Source organism: Ambystoma mexicanum, chromosome 5q (assembly GCF_040938575.1).
Source record: "Ambystoma mexicanum isolate Mex_15411 chromosome 5q, UKY_AmexF1_1, whole genome shotgun sequence".
In the NCBI taxonomy this organism is placed as follows: Eukaryota; Metazoa; Chordata; class Amphibia; order Caudata; family Ambystomatidae; genus Ambystoma; species Ambystoma mexicanum.
In genome coordinates this window covers 1,140,348,135-1,140,363,980 of record NC_090933.1, presented here as the reverse complement: position 1 = coordinate 1,140,363,980, position 15,846 = coordinate 1,140,348,135, and the positions used below count along the sequence as shown (strand labels likewise).

The 15,846-nt window shown below is 45.1% G+C and overlaps 1 protein-coding gene across 1 annotated transcript in view; it reads right to left on the bottom strand.

Moving 5' to 3' along the window:
- TG (thyroglobulin) overlaps positions 1-15,846 on the bottom strand; it is a 1,030,738-nt gene that overhangs the window by 859,748 nt on the left and 155,144 nt on the right. The window contains exons 16-17 of the mRNA XM_069622147.1: positions 7,163-7,369; positions 1,748-1,957 (exon numbers count right to left, since the gene is read on the bottom strand). Of these exons, the coding sequence (XP_069478248.1) occupies positions 1,748-1,957; positions 7,163-7,369 (417 nt within the window). The remainder of the gene's footprint in view (positions 1-1,747; positions 1,958-7,162; positions 7,370-15,846) is intronic.

Genomic DNA, 15,846 nt, shown 5'->3' with positions numbered 1-15,846 from the left:
AGCCAGTAACATCCAGTGTATGCATTTGCTCTACAATAAGTGAAGGCCTGGGCACAGTAGGGAGGCTAAGCCACTGGTAGCGACTACAATGTGCTTCAGGTGTAAAGCCTGCTGTTTAAGAGTGCCTCTACCTTGACAGGAGTGCTGTAAAAGGATGTCTACGCCACCTCCATTTAAGATTTGACCATGAAATAATACATTCATTCTCAGTATGCCTGCCTTTCATTATATTTCCCTTGTGTCCTCTTCACTGGTCGAAATCTTTATTTATGTTCCATCGGCTTTACATGTTTTTAATACTCTGTAGCCTCAATAACACATATATAGAGTTTTAATGATAAAACACACAGTAAGGGGGACTTCTCAGTTTGGGGCGAGGTAACAGAATTAGATATTTCAGGTAATGTTCAACCTACTGACCATGCAGTATTTACCCCCAAGCAGTGTTCTCCATTTCCCGCGTGTGGTGGTGTGTGCTTGTAGTGCCTACTCATAGTAGGCGTGAGCAGTAAAAACATACAGTAAATACACTGCCTGTTTTTGCTGTTTCTGCAGTCCCCATAATTAGCATCTTAGAAAGAATCATCTTCTTTGCTCTGCTAGCATCCTTTTGAGAATGTGCATCAGCCAATCAGGATGCAGGAATTAGCTGACGGATGCCTGGAATTTCGATGTTCTGCGTTCACACCTCCCTTGGGTGCCCGCCATGGTCTGTGCCCACTCCCACCAGCACATCCACCTACATAATTGTTGGCCTGCTGTGGTGTGGAGGTGAGTGTTCCACCTCTTTCCCACTCCCCAACGTCCTTGCATGCGACGGCCTAGCCTTCAGGGAATGGGAATACTGACTGGTCATTGGGTGATCCTCACCCCGGCTTCATTTGTATTTGTATTTATTGTATTTATATAGTGCCTTAATCCAAGGCGCTTTACAGTTTAACAACAAGGATACATCCAACATGGAACAGTAGAAGCAACAATATACATGAATCAAAACAAGAAACAGTATGTAGAATAATTTGCATATGAGATGGAGGAGAAGAGGAGGGGGTGGGGAAGGAAGGATGAGGGAGAGAGATTAGGGAGTAAAGTAAATAGTAGGAAGAGAGGTCATAGGAAAGAAGGGGGAAGATGAAGAAAACTAAGATGGGATTACTAGGGTGAGCAAGAGAGAGAGAGAAAGAGAAAGGGAAAAAAGGGGAATAGGGTGTCAGGGAGGGGAATGAAGAAGGAGTGATTTCAAGGAGGAACGAAATAAAGAATAGGTAGGGATGGAGCAGATAGAAAGAAGCAGTGAGTTCCAGTGTAAAGGGCCAAGGAGCGGAAACGAGAAGAGGCACAAGGGGGTGAAGGAACAGAAAGTAAGAAGAGATCAGCTTCATGGCCTATCCTTCCCTCGGGGCCGTTAAGTCAGGATTCTGGGCACCTATTGACTGGTATTCCAGCTGATGCAAATTCTTAGCTCAACAAAGAGTAAAGTAAACTCTACTCATTTCTAATTGTCGATTTATATGTGCCAATTTCAATTGGTCTCTGTGACGTGTATAGACATTACAGAATAATATAAAAAGTGCAGTATTCTTTGGTACAAAAAAAACAAACACATTAAAAAATGTTTTTTTAAAAAGTATCTTTTGGCATGTTCCTGCAAATACCCCAAGAGATAACTATAATTCTCAGATGACCCAAGATCTGTAACATATGCATCTATTGCAAGAGTGTCTCCTCATCTCCTCGTAATACTTACTCTGACACGCCTTTGGGTGTGGGGGCCGTGACACCCACTGATGAGTCTCCATGTTGCACTGAAACATTGCATCCTGCAATGCATTCTGGTAGCCTTTGCGACAGATCAGCTGACATTGCTGGAGCTGCTGTCCTTCCATCGATAGCACGCCACAGAAGAGCGCCCCATTATCCTTCTCTGTGACAGCAAAGGGGGCCACACACTGAGGTTCTACAAGAAATAATAAGTCACAATTATTGACCCATGCAGAGGTCTGACAAGCTTCATTGCCCCCGCTGGTGTGATAAATGAAAATCACAATGAGGCAGTGCTATGCAGGGGGCAATTGGTGTGAAAATGCATGAAACTGGGGAGAGCAGGGAATCAATCAAACGACAATGTTTTCAGAATGAGCGACTCAAATACAAACTGGGAGCAAAACTGAAAAGCAAAACAGTGACTGGTAACCAGATGTTGCAGCGCCATCAACCACACTACCATATCCATGCCAACTTCACAACACCACATCAACCACACCCATGACAACTTCACAACACCACATCAACCACACTACCATACCCATGCCAACTTCACAACACCACATCAACCACACTACCATACCCATGACAACTTCACAACATCACATCAACCACACTACCATACCCATGCCAACTTCAGAACACATCGACCACACTACCATACACATGCCATCTTCACAACACCACAAATTAGACCACTCTCTTCTGTCAAGCACACCCTCAGCACGCAACAAGACTACTTGCTCAACATGCTACTAATAACATACCATGAGCAGACTGGTCAGACCCATGTGTCCTCCAAAATGGAACCTTCACATGCTTCATGAACCTATCCAAGAGAGGTTGCTAAACCCCCCTCCTGATCTACCCAAGCTACTTAAATTCCTTGGAATAGGACCTGCCAACCAGACATAGAAAGACATAGTTCAGAAGGGTTCCGTCCTGTGATCTAGCACCTCCTTTGGCACCTTCTGGGTCTAAGAAAGACATAGCAGAGAAGGGTTCCGTCATGTGATCTAGCACTTCCTTTTGCACCTTCTGGGTCTAAGAAAGACACAGTAGAGAAGGTCTCGTCCTGTAATCTAGCACTTCCTTTTGCACCTTTTGGGTCTAAGAAAGACATAGTAGAGAAGCGTTCCATCCTGCAATCTAGCACTTCCTTTCCCACCTTCTGGGTCTAAGAAAGACATAGTAGAGAAGGGTTCCGTCCCGTAATCTAGCACTTCCTTTTGCACCTTCTGGGTCTAAGAAAGACATAGCAGAGAAGGTCTCGTCCTGTAATCTAGCACTTCCTTTTGCACCTTCTGGGTCTAAGAAAGATATAGTAGAGAAGTGTTCCGTCCTATAATCTAGCACTTCCTTTTGCACCTCCTGGGTCTAAAAAAGACATAGTGGAGAAGGGTTCCATCCTGTAATCTAGCACGTCCTTTTGCACATTCTGGGTCTAAGAAAGATATAGTAGAGAAGCGTTCCGTCCTGTAATCTAGCACTTCCTTTTGCACCTTCTGGGTCTAAGAAAGACATATCAGAGAAGGTCTCACCCTGTAATCTAGCACTTCCTTTTGCACCGTCTGGGTCTAAGAAAGTCATAGCAGAGAAGGTTTCTGGCCTGTAATCTAGCACTTCCTTTTGCACCTTCTCGGTCTTAGAAAGACATAGTGGAGATGGTTTCCATCCTGTAATCTAGCATTTCCTTTTGCACCTCCTGGGTCTAAGAAAGACATAGCAGAGAAGGGTTCTGTCCTGTAATCTAGCACTTCCTTTTGCACCTTCTGGATCTAAGAAAGACATAGCAGAGAAAGTCTCGTCCTGTAATCTAGCATTTCCTTTTGCACCTTCTGGGTCTAAGAAAGATATAGTAGAGAAGCGTTCCGTCCTGTAATCTAGCACTACCTTTTGCACCTTCTGGATCTAAGAAAGACATATCAGAGAAGGTCTCACCCTGTAATCTAGCACTTCCTTTTGCACCTTCTGAGTCTAAGAAAGACAAGGCAGAGAAGGTTACCGTCCTGTAATTTAGCACTTCCTTTTGCACCTTCTCCGTCTAAGAAAGACATAGTGGAGATGGTTTCCGTCCTGTAATCTAGCATTTCCTTTTGCACCTCCTGGGTCTAAGAATATTTTAAACAACTCCAGGGCACCGCCATGGGTTCCACCTTTGCCCAACTTATGCAAACCTCATGATGGGTTGGTGGGAAGAGTTTGTTGTGTTGACAGGAGACAACACCAGGTACATAGATAAGATAATGTGTTGGCTTTGCTTCTTTGACAACTTGTTTGTCATGTGGCAAGTGAATGAAACAGATTTGAAAGAGTTTGTGATGGTGTTGAATAAAAACCAATAGCATTTGAAATTCACAGAAACTCATAGCGTGAATATCTTTTTTCTTGATGTATTGGTGTAACAAGACAAGGGAGAATACCTTTCAGAACTTTACAGGAAACCTACATGTTCAATTTTACCCTTATTTGCCACCAGCAATCACCCCCCCCCGACCTTGAAGTGGAGTATCCCCTATGGGAAAATCATTAGAATTTTACATAATTGTTCCAATATTGAATCTTTCTACCATGAAAGCATAATAACAGCTCAAAGTTTCAAGAGCCAACATATCCAAGGAGAGTAATTGAACCAGCCTATATCAAAGCCTGGAATTTGAACAGAGATTCTTTACTACTCTCAACGTCAACCTCAATGGAAACCAAAGAAAATTAAGCAGTTTGTTTTAATTGTAACTTCTAGGATACAGTCACAACACATTAGTCACATTTTGCACTGCCATTGGCATGTACTAAGACTTGATGACAAATTGAAACCATCTATAGGTGACTCAGTGAATATTACCTTTCATAAATTTTCCTCACATAAATATTCTTTGGTGTCTACCTGCATGCATACAGAACATTCAAGCCATGGTGACAACTGGCTTGGTGAGTGCACTCCTGGGTTCTATAAGTGTTTTAAATGTATAGCATGCCAAAGCGTGACAACTCGCTTGAAGTACAAACATCCAATTCTTGGATCTGAATTACATTTGGACTCCAGAATTTCATGCAATACAGAATGTATTGTATTCGTATTCACTTGCTCATGTGAAAATGTGTATATTGGCAGCACCATAGGGAAACTAAACTCTGTATTTTACAACAAATTACATCCATTAAAAATGGGGATCCATCCTACCCAATGGCCAAACAGTTTCAGGAGAAGCATTCAGGACGACTGCAAGTCTTTGTCTTTTTCGGCATCCATTAAATGTTTAAAATGTTTTTTAGTGGTGTACAAAAGTCAAATCATTTGATCGAGCAGGGGCGATCCTCATATTGTGAGTTTCATTTCAGCAGTATTTGTACTGGTACACACTGTGGCAATTTAACATCAGCTGGAAGCATTTGATTAAATAATAATATAGTACAATTTTATTTAGTAGAAACTCTCAGAGCTTAATAGCAGCACTGCACTGGCACTTTGGTTGGAAGCCAGGATGGGGTTTGAAGGATGTAGTTGTTCATTCTTGAATTTTATCTGTGTGTTGGAAGCTAATGGCATTTTTAGGCACTAGCACTTTACTATAACAAACTCAGGAATATTACATCAACATATATTTGTAAATTAATTGATGTAAAAGAATGGCGTTAACCATTGGCACTTTATTTGCGTGATTAGAGTTCCTGTAATGCACTGGCACTTTACTTTTTGATTAAATTGCCAATACTAGACATGCTGCTATAACAACTATAATAACGTTCTATTAACATGTATTCATGAATGAATTGCAGATAAATAGTACTGTAATGCACTTGTTCTTTATTCTGGGACTGATTTGAAAATATGGAAATGCTGCTACAATAAACCCAGGATGATAGCATAATTGCACTTCTTAGAATCAACTGTGGGTCAGTAGTATCATGATGCATTAGCAACCAACAAACTTTGGATTACTATATTAATAGGCATTCTTAAATTAAATATTCGTAATCAGTATAGTAATGCACTTGCACTTTACCCTCGGACCAATCGGGTAACACGGAAATGCTGCTAAAATAAGCTAAGGAATATATGCACTCATTGCTGGCAAACTGTTTCGTGATGCATTCGTGTTTTATTGCTAAATGCACTTGCCCCATGTTGTTCTGTGTGTGCACTGTTTGCTGTAATTGAGTATTATAAGAGGGCCGACAGTGACATTAAACTAGTCAGGTTATACCGTTGGCTGTTATTTGGTTGAAATGGAAAAGAGCCTCGCTGAATCACAGCAACCATAGAGATATGGGACCTCATGCCGAGTTTGCCGGTAAACTCACCGGCACCCTTGTTTCCGGACCGACAAACTACGGGTTTGCCACTGTGCCTGACAGGTCTGATCCTGCCAGGCACAGCGGTCATGGTAGGCATCACGGAAGCACCGGCACCGTTAACAACAGTACCAGTGCTTCTGTTTCCCCACTCCCATAGAGTTCTATGGGACTCTATGGGAATGGGGATTAACCAAATTACCGGCACCTGACTTCCCGGCTGTGGTAGCACCGGCAAGTCAGGCGTCTGTAATGGTTTATGGGTCTGGCGGCAACCCGCCGGAGCACCGGCAGGGTTACCGCTGGACACGTAATGCGGCCCATTGTCTAATATATAAAGGGGCCTTCCAAAATGTAATATTGTATGTGATTCAGCTGCCGGAGGGCTGTGAAATGCATAGTACCATGGCTGGTCTTTTTCTGCTTTGAGTGATACAATAAGATGCTGTACTCTAATTTCTCTGTGCCCACGGTTATTTGTTAAACTGAGCCCTGGATTCAGCAGTGCTTCGCAGGAGTGCAGTCCGTGGTACTTTTGCACCTTTTGCTTTGTAAATTATATATGTATGTGTATATATTATTTGTTTGAATTTGGTTTTTCCTGAGAGTATGATTCCTGTACTTACCCATATGTATAGGGGTCTGAACTGTCTTTACAACTGGTACCTCTCATAGAAATTGCCATTGATATTAGAGGTAGTGTTTAATTTATTTTTATTTTCATCCTGCCATATACAAAGACAGGTTTGCTTCAAGGCGCCTGTAGGAGTAGTAGTGGCATTTATTGTATAATAAAGGTTTAAAATAAACCTTTCACAAACATTATACAAACAGCTAAAAGAAAAAACGCAATATAATATAAAATACCGTACAAATGAGAACATAGCACACAATTTGATACATCAGGGCATACATGCAGACCTTCCTATGAACACATATTTAATTTGTCTTAATTATACAAATAAATATGTGTAATTACAATCACAAACATTTTCAAAAGTGATAGTATTAATGTTAATAGTAGCTCATCTATAATAAAGGTAAGTAGATCAGGCCATTGTTTTACCCCCCTTAATTTATGTTTTGCATACAGATTACTTACTGTCACAGGCAGGTCTTCTCCCGGCAGTGGCATTCACTCTTGTCCCAAAAGCCTCCTCCCCATTCTCAAAGACGCAGAAGCAGCTGTCCGGCCCCTGGTCACATTGCATCGGTGTGAAGCGGCTGTCCTCAGTGCATTCAGGGTTATAGCCTAGACCCACTCGCTGATCCTTGGCATAACCTTGCAATATCGGACACAAACCTGGACCTGCAAGTGGGACAGAGAGTAGTGGCACAAAGCGAAAGGCCTCCATTAGATATATAGGAAACAAGTGTGGTAAGCATGGCCATTACTTCATTTGCTCTGGAAATTAGTCACAACCCTCATATTGTTTTGACCCTAATTAAATGGGTCAAATGTGTAGTAATTGCCCCGAATGTGTGTCTGAAAGCGATCAAATATATAGCTTGTTCCTTGCAAACCTGATTACTACAGCTACCAGAAGTCCTTGCAGCAGAATCATCATTGATTGTGAACACCTGCACTTGCTGTGAGCTGCAAGCTAAGACTGCCTCCCTGAGGATGTGAAGAGCACAGACTATATATATCCCCCACAGGTTTCATAACATGCATGGTAGATAAGAAAGGAAATATCATAGTTTAAACAATTCCAAGCAATTGGAAAAATGACCATAAAAGATTTCACTGTGGATTGGTATAATTTGAACTTGGTAATATTTGGAAGCTTGTATATCTACAGCACCAGGAAAAGATGGATAGAGCGCACTGAATTATTCATAACTCGTGACCTTTGCTCTGGGAAGCATTCCTTTGCACCACTTTTCTGCCCACTGTGCTATTACAGAAGGGGAAATACTGTTTCAATGTCAGTAGGACTGGGTGTCATCAATGAGTTGTAGGCTGGGGATGTAGGGGGAGCAGGCTCCTGCCCTAGCAGTTCCAATGGGCCGTTCCATTGGTTTCCGTATTTAGACATAGTGTCATGTGGCTGGCCACATTCTGCAATGGTGAAAACAAGAAGTCTGGCTTTGCAAATGTAGAGGGTACAATGCTTAGGTAAAGCCGTAAGGGACACAAGAGGATGTACATCTACATTTGCTGAGCCAGACCTATTGGCTTTGCCAATGCTTATTACTGTTGCTTGCCCTTGAGAATCCCCACTGCTTCCACCTTATAGTATTAGCCATATTATTACTGAGTTCTTTGTTTGCTCTACAGCCTTAGTTGTGGTGCAATTCTTCTTACTTTTCATGCATGCATCAGGGATCAGCCATGTCTCATTTGCATACCCATGAACACTTGTTCATATTTGACACTGACACGTTATACTTTTATTATACACTAGTATATACTATTATACTATTATACTTCACTCTCCGCCCTTTAGAACTAATCCAGAACAGACTTGACCTTGGCCTCAAGCCCTTGGATCGTATCTCTCCAGCTCTGAAATCCCTTCATTGGCCCCCAGTGGATGCAAGGATTAAATTTAAAACCCTCTGCATTATCCACAAGGCTTTCTGGGGCCTGGGGCCAAAATACCTTCAACTATCCCTCTGTAAATACCTCCCCTCTCGAGCCCTTCGCTCCTCTAACTCTAACTCCCTTAGGGTCAGTCGTTTTTCAAAGAAACAAGCTGGGGGTAGATCTCTGTCTTTCACTGGCTGGGGCCTCCCTTTGGAACTGCCTCCTTGCCACTCTGAAACTTGAGGAGAACCATCTACGGTTCCGGAAGCTCCTCAAGACCTTCCTCTTTGCTTGTGCCTTTCCCCCGCTTCTACCCTTCTGATCTGCTTTCTCTCTGGGCACTGTGCACCTGGCCACCCTCTGTCCTTCGGGCCCAGGTACCTGCTCACCCTGCCACCCTCCTGCACTGCCTCCGGGCCACCCCTTGCACTGGGGCATGTATCTGTACACATACAGTCCCCCACCCACTCTTCATCTGCACTTATCAGATAGACCCTATCTGACTAACCTAGCACTTTGCTTCATACCGGCTGCACTACCACTGTTTATCACCTTTCTTTAATTTATTTTACTTATTATTTATTTTGTTCTCTCCTATGCTCTGCACTTTCCAATTTCTCCCCATTTCGTGCACTTTTCCCCTTCCCCTCTCCCATGCACTTGCACGTTCTCAATGTCACTCGGCCTAGTAAGATCGTGTTTTGTTTCTCCCCTGTTCCCCTCCTTTCGCCTGTTCACTCTCTGAAACACCTGTGTACGAGCACGATATACATAAAATATCATATCATATATCATATCATTATCAGGGTATTCTTTGTAATCATGTTATATGTTCACATGGGGTGGTTTACAAAGGGCCGAGTGTAGATAGTGGATTGGATGGACAGTGTTGTGATACTAAACATGGCCACCCTAACTTTTCACTTTTCAGAGCACGAGCACATCATGCGTTCTACTTTAGAAGAGTCTCTGTAGTACAATAGATACGATACACCGAGAAATACAAGCTGCTTTAACACAGGTGGTGCACACGATACCACCCCCAGAAGATGTGTAAATCCTTAGGGAAGTAATTACTCAAGGGGTGCACAGGTCTTCTCTTCTGAAGGGCATTCTATGGTGAGCCTGACTGTTCAAGGGGCGGTCCATCTGGTGCTTGGCTTTTAGATGTGTTTTTTTTTTTACTAGAAAAATAGGCATTTTCTGGTATGCTTATTACCTTTACTGCTTTATTTGTACATTTCCCATTTAGATTGAATCCTATTAGAAAGGTAACATTGTCTTCAAATGTATAATGTTTAATAAAAACACAATGAGAAAATGCCATAATGTAGTCTTCAAAGGAGCACTTGAGGGTAATGTTCAACAGACCCTCCGCCCCAAGCTTCAACTGCACCACTGGCAAATAGTTCTATGTATATTCAAAGACTGCTATTGTCAGCTTGCAGAAAGCAAAAACATTGAAGGTCCTGCCATGGGCCATTTTAAGTTAGAAACAGAAGAGAGAACACAAGAAAATGAATCAATAGCAATGTTGGGTGAGGTCGAGGAGGTCTCCCAGACAGGTATAAAGGCTTCTGCACTTAATAGCAACAGGGTTCTGCGCAGTGTTGGGTGTGGTCGAGGAGGTGTCCCCAGACAGGTATAAAGGCTTCTGCACTTAATAGCAACAGGGCTCTGCGCAGTGTTGGGTGAGGTCGAGGAGGTGTCCCCAGACAGGTATAAAGGCTTCTGCACTTAATAGCAAAGGGCTCTGCGCAGTGTTGGGTGAGGTCGAGGAGGTGTCCCCAGACAGGTATAAAGGCTTCTGAACTTAATAGCAACCGGGCTCTGCGCAGTGTTAGGTGTGGCCGAGGAGGTCGCCCCAGACAGGTATAAAAGCTTCTGAACTTAATAGCAACCGGGCTCTGCGCAGTGTTGAGTGAGGCCGAGGAGGTCTCCCAGACAGGTATAAAGGCTTCTGCACTTAATAGCAACCGGTTTCTGCGCAGTGTTGGGTGAGGTCGAGGAGGTCTCCCCAGACAGGTATAAAGGCTTCTGAACTTAATAGCAACAGGGCTCTGCGCAGTGTTGGGTGAGGTCGAGGAGGTGTCCCCAGACAGGTATAAAGGCTTCTGAACTTAATAGCAACCGGGCTCTGCGCAGTGTTAGGTGTGGCCGAGGAGGTCGCCCCAGACAGGTATAAAGGCTTCTGCACTTAATAGCAACAGGGTTCTGCGCAGTGTTGGGTGAGGTCGAGGAGGTGTCCCCAGACAGGTATAAAGGCTTCTGAACTTAATAGCAACCGGGCTCTGCGCAATGTTGGATGAGGTCGAGTAGGTGTCCCCAGACAGGTATAAAGGCTTCTGAACTTAATAGCAACCGGGCTCTGCGCAGTGTTGGGTGGGTCGAGGAGGTCGCACCAGACAGGTATAAAGGCTTCTGAACTTAATAGCAACCGGGCTCTGCGCAGTGTTGGGTGAGGTCGAGGAGGTGCCCCAGACAGGTATAAAGGCTTCTGCACTGAATAGCAACCGGGCTCTGCGCATTGTTGGGTGAGGTCGAGGAGGTGCCCCAGACAGGTATAAAGGCTTCTGAACTTAATAGCAACCGGGCTCTGCGCAGTGTTGGGTGAGGTCGAGGAGGTCTCCCCAGACCGCTATAAAGGCTTCTGAACTTAATAGCAACCGGGCTCTGCGCAGTGTTGGGTGAGGTCGAGGAGGTGCCCCAGACAGGTATAAAGGCTTCTGAACTTAATAGCAACCGGGCTCTGCGCAGTGTTGGGTGAGGTCGAGGAGGTCTCCCAGACAGGTATAAAGGCTTCTGAACTTAATAGCAACCGGGCTCTGCGCAGTGTTGGGTGAGGTCGAGGAGGTGCCCCAGACAGGTATAAAGGCTTCTGAACTTAATAGCAACCGGGCTCTGCGCAGTGTTGGGTGAGGTCGAGGAGGTGCCCCAGACAGGTATAAAGGCTTCTGAACTTAATAGCAACCGGGCTCTGCGCAGTGTTGGGTGAGGTCGAGGAGGTGCCCCAGACAGGTATAAAGGCTTCTGAACTTAATAGCAACCGGGCTCTGCGCAGTTTTGGGTGGGGTCGAGGAGGTCGCCCCAGACAGGTATAAATGCTTCTGAACTTAATAGCAACCGGGCTCTGCGCAGTGTTGGGTGAGGTCGAGGAGGTGCCCCAGACAGGTATAAAGGCTTCTGCACTGAATAGCAACCGGGCTCTGCGCAGTGTTGGGTGAGGTCGAGGAGGTGTCCCCAGACAGGTATTAAGGCTTCTGCACTTAATAGCAACCGGGCTCTGCGCAGTGTTGGGTGGGGTCGAGGAGGTATCCCCAGACAGGTATAAAGGCTTGCGAACTTAATAGCAACCGGGCTCTGCGTAGTGTTGAGTGAGATTGAGGAGGTCTCCCCAGACAGGTATAAAGGCTTGCGAACTTAATAGCAACCGGGCTCTGCGCAGTGTTGGGTGAGGTCGAGGAGGTAGCCCCAGACAGGTATAAAGGCTGCTGAACTTATTAGCAACCGGGCTCTGTGCAGTGTTGGGTGAGGTCGAGGAGGTCTCTCCAGACAGATATAAAGGCTTCTGAACTTAATAGCAACCGGGCTATGTGCAGTGTTGGGTGAGGTCGAGGAGGTCGCCCCAGAAAGGTATAAAGGCTTTTCAACTTAATAGCAACCGGGCTCTGCGCAGTGTTGGGTGGGTCGAGGAGGTCGCACCAGGCAGGTATAAAGGCTTCTGAACTTAATTGCAACCGGGCTCTGCGCAATGCTGGGTGAGGTCGAGGAGGTCTATCCAGACAGGTATAAAGGCTTCTGGACAGTGTTGTGTGCCATGTTTCTTAAAAGAACATATGATCTCATTTGTCTAAGATCACTAGGCTCTGCTGCAATTATAACCTCCAACCGAGTGCTGACTGCTGTGCTGATTGCGTTCTTCACACGACAAGAGCTCAGAATGCACTGTTTGCCAAAGAATGCAAGACTACTCTGCACTAAACTCGCTTCAACTTTGCGTGCAGATTTCTTCTCTTTCCTCCCTGTGCCAAACAACACTTTTCAACGTGCTTCCGTATACCAGTGCTGACCACTTTTGCACAAGACCTCCCAATATACTCCCTGACAAATATACACATAATTAGTGTCCATATTGCCAATCGTAATTTTTTGATTGAGGTGCATTGTGTGGTGCTAAAGAAGAGAGAAGAATATGTGCTGAAATGCCATGGATCTGAGGTTGCAAAGAGCAAGTAGATTTAGCAAAACCAATGTCTGTATGTATATGTACACATGCATGTGTGTGTGGAGTTCTAAGGGCATGGCCATGAGGTGCTGTGTATGCGTGTATGGATGTATGCATGTATGTATGTATACGCTTGTCTGAGTGCTTGTATGCAAGGTGTTGTGTGCAAGACTCATCACAAGAGGTTATCCCGCAGCCTAGTAGGCATGTGCCCCTTTTGTCTCCCACAGGGCTATGTGTGCTCTCACTGTCAAAGGTGCCAAGAACCTGAGTCTTTCTGAGAAAATGTTGAGGGTAGAGATGGGGAAAATGTATGGGTAGCTACAGCAGAGAAGCCGGTACTGCTGCCACACATGCCTAGTACAGGAATTAGACATCTACTGTGCTGGCCGTAGAAGAGACTCATTGGCTGCAGCATTGTGGGGGCAGGACATCTCCTGATCTGTATTTGTTAGGGCCATACCTCTTTCCCCACAAAATGGTTTGCCTCAGGCCTCGAGTGGTGATAATGGCTGGACCTTTTGTGTGCCAGATGGTGTTTGGGGTTCCTTTTGTCAACTCAATGAATGCATAATACTAGCAGGTGCATTAATGCACTGTGCACTTGCTTGCCAGACGCGAGTGGCTTATTTTCATTTTGGAGAGAAGATCCAGCCTCGGACTGACCTATAGGGCAATAGTCCCATGGCCGAACCAAAAACACAAAAGGATGGCGTGGGCCAGTTTTTTGGGTCAAAGTTGGTCCCTTTTTTGGCCAATTTGGGCCAGTTTGGTGAGTTAATTCCCTCTGCAGCTAGTAGTTTAGACCCGTGTTGCTGATTAAATATTCGTTAAAATGCACAATTTGCATCAGACTTTATCAAAAAACTCCCCATTGGTTACTACTCAAACAGTGTCACAAAAGGAATGAATAGCCATTTGCAACTGTGGGCCACTTTTTCATTGGTGCCCAGGACAATGTTATGGCCCAGTCCACCCTGGATCAATTTGCCCTTTTTGGAGAAAAATGTTACCATCCACCCCCAGCTGCTATGGCGGCACAACACACACAAATCCCCTTAGCCATAGAGTACCAAGTTCACAGAGTTTACGTTGTGAGCACAACTTCAAAAAGTATCAAAAGATAAATTATGGTATAAGTGCTTTTTTTCTTGGCTCCGAGAGTGCTCTTTCCAAAAAGCCTCCTCGGCCAATCAGCATCAGCTTGGAGGAAAGCGCAGCAGAAAGATTGAGCTTGCAGAGTTTGGTGGCAGAGCAATCAGGATCAGATTGTGGCAGCAGGAGGAGTCCAGAGCTGAGGTGGCAACAAGCTGATCGGTGTTGGAAAAAAGGAAATAAACAGGGTGTGCGTGTTTGCATGCACATATTAGGATTGTGCACATATCGATGTATGCATGTGTGAATGTGTGTGTGAGTATGAATGAGTGTGTATGTGCTTGCTGGCGCGTGTGTGTGTATGTGCTTGCTGGCGTGTGTGTGTCTATGTGCTTGCTGGCATGTGTGTGTGTCTATGTGCTTGCTAGCGTGTGTTTGTGTGTGTGGGTGTGTGTGTGTGTGTGGGGGGGTGTTAAGGGGGAGGTAAGGTAATTGGGTGTGGTCTGCAGAGTGCTGGGGCAATAGTTGAAAGAATGAGGCCCCTACTGGAAAACTTTGTTGCCTGCATGGACATGTCTTCTTACTGATGCACAGCCAACATGTGTATCGGCGTACGTGAGAATACTGACATATATTGACACAGCCTGCATGGAAAATTTTTCCTGGAATGACATTACTAGTATTATGAACAGATCCACCAAGAGTATGATCTTACGTGGGAATACTGGCATAAATTGGCATAGCTCGCATTTTCTTAGATTGTCCTCACTAGCCTTCTGGGCAAACCCATCATGACTGTATCCTTATGTGTGAATACTGGTATATATTGGTGCAGCCAGCATTGACATATTGGGCCTCATTACATGGACGGCGGTAACCATGGTGCTATTAGCGCCATGGTTGCCGCCGGTATTTTACCGAGTCCGCCTTGGTGAATGGGGGAATTACTGCCCCATTCCAAGGTTGGCGGGGCGGCAATTCCCCATTCACCAAGGCCCTTCCCCATTCCCATTTGAGCCCCCATAGGGCTCAAAGGAAATGGGGAAGGAGCAAATAACGGTACTGCTATTAGCGGTACCGTTATTTGCCCTGAAGTCCCTCAGCAGGTCCCTTCCTTAACGTGTGGTCTGGCCACACGTTAAGGACAGGACCCGCTGAGGGACCTCGTAGTATGGCGCTAAGGGATTACCGGCACCAGTGCCCTTATCGGTGCCGGTAATCCCTTAGCGCCATCCGTGTAATGAGGCCCATTGTCTTGCAGTAGTATTATGGACAAAGCCTTCATGAGGGTGTCCTTATGTGTGTCAGGGGCAGGACTGAAAACGAACACCTCCGGGAGTATATAGCAGCCAATTTACAAAACGGCTTTATAAGGCACTCTAACTCGCTGGTGTCTTCACCTCTGTTCTTCGTACCGAAGAAGTCCGGGGAACTTTGGACTTGCATAGACTACCGCGGGGTGAATCGGATAACTATCAAGAACCGTTATCCGCTCCCCCTTATCCCAGTCCTGCTAGACCAAGTGAGGGATCCGGTTATCTATACTAAATTGGACCTTCGTGGCACATACCATCTGGTGCGGGTGCGTGAAGGTGACGAATGGAAAACTGCCTTCCGAACAAAATTCGGATTGTATGAATATCAAGTTATGCCATTCGGTCTGTGTAACGCGCCTGCCGCCTTCCAACATTTCCTTGATGAGGTGTTGCATGAGTACCTGGACGTATGTGCCGTCATGTACATTGACGACATCCTTATTTACTCACATAGCCTCCAGGAACATGTCCAGCATGTACGCGCTGTCTTACAGAAGTTGAGAGAACATCACCTTTATGCCAAGTTAGAAAAGTGCGAGTTGCATCAAACCACTGTGGAATTCTTAGGGTATTACCTGACCCCGACAGGCGTACAGATGGACCGCAAGAAGGTACAGGCT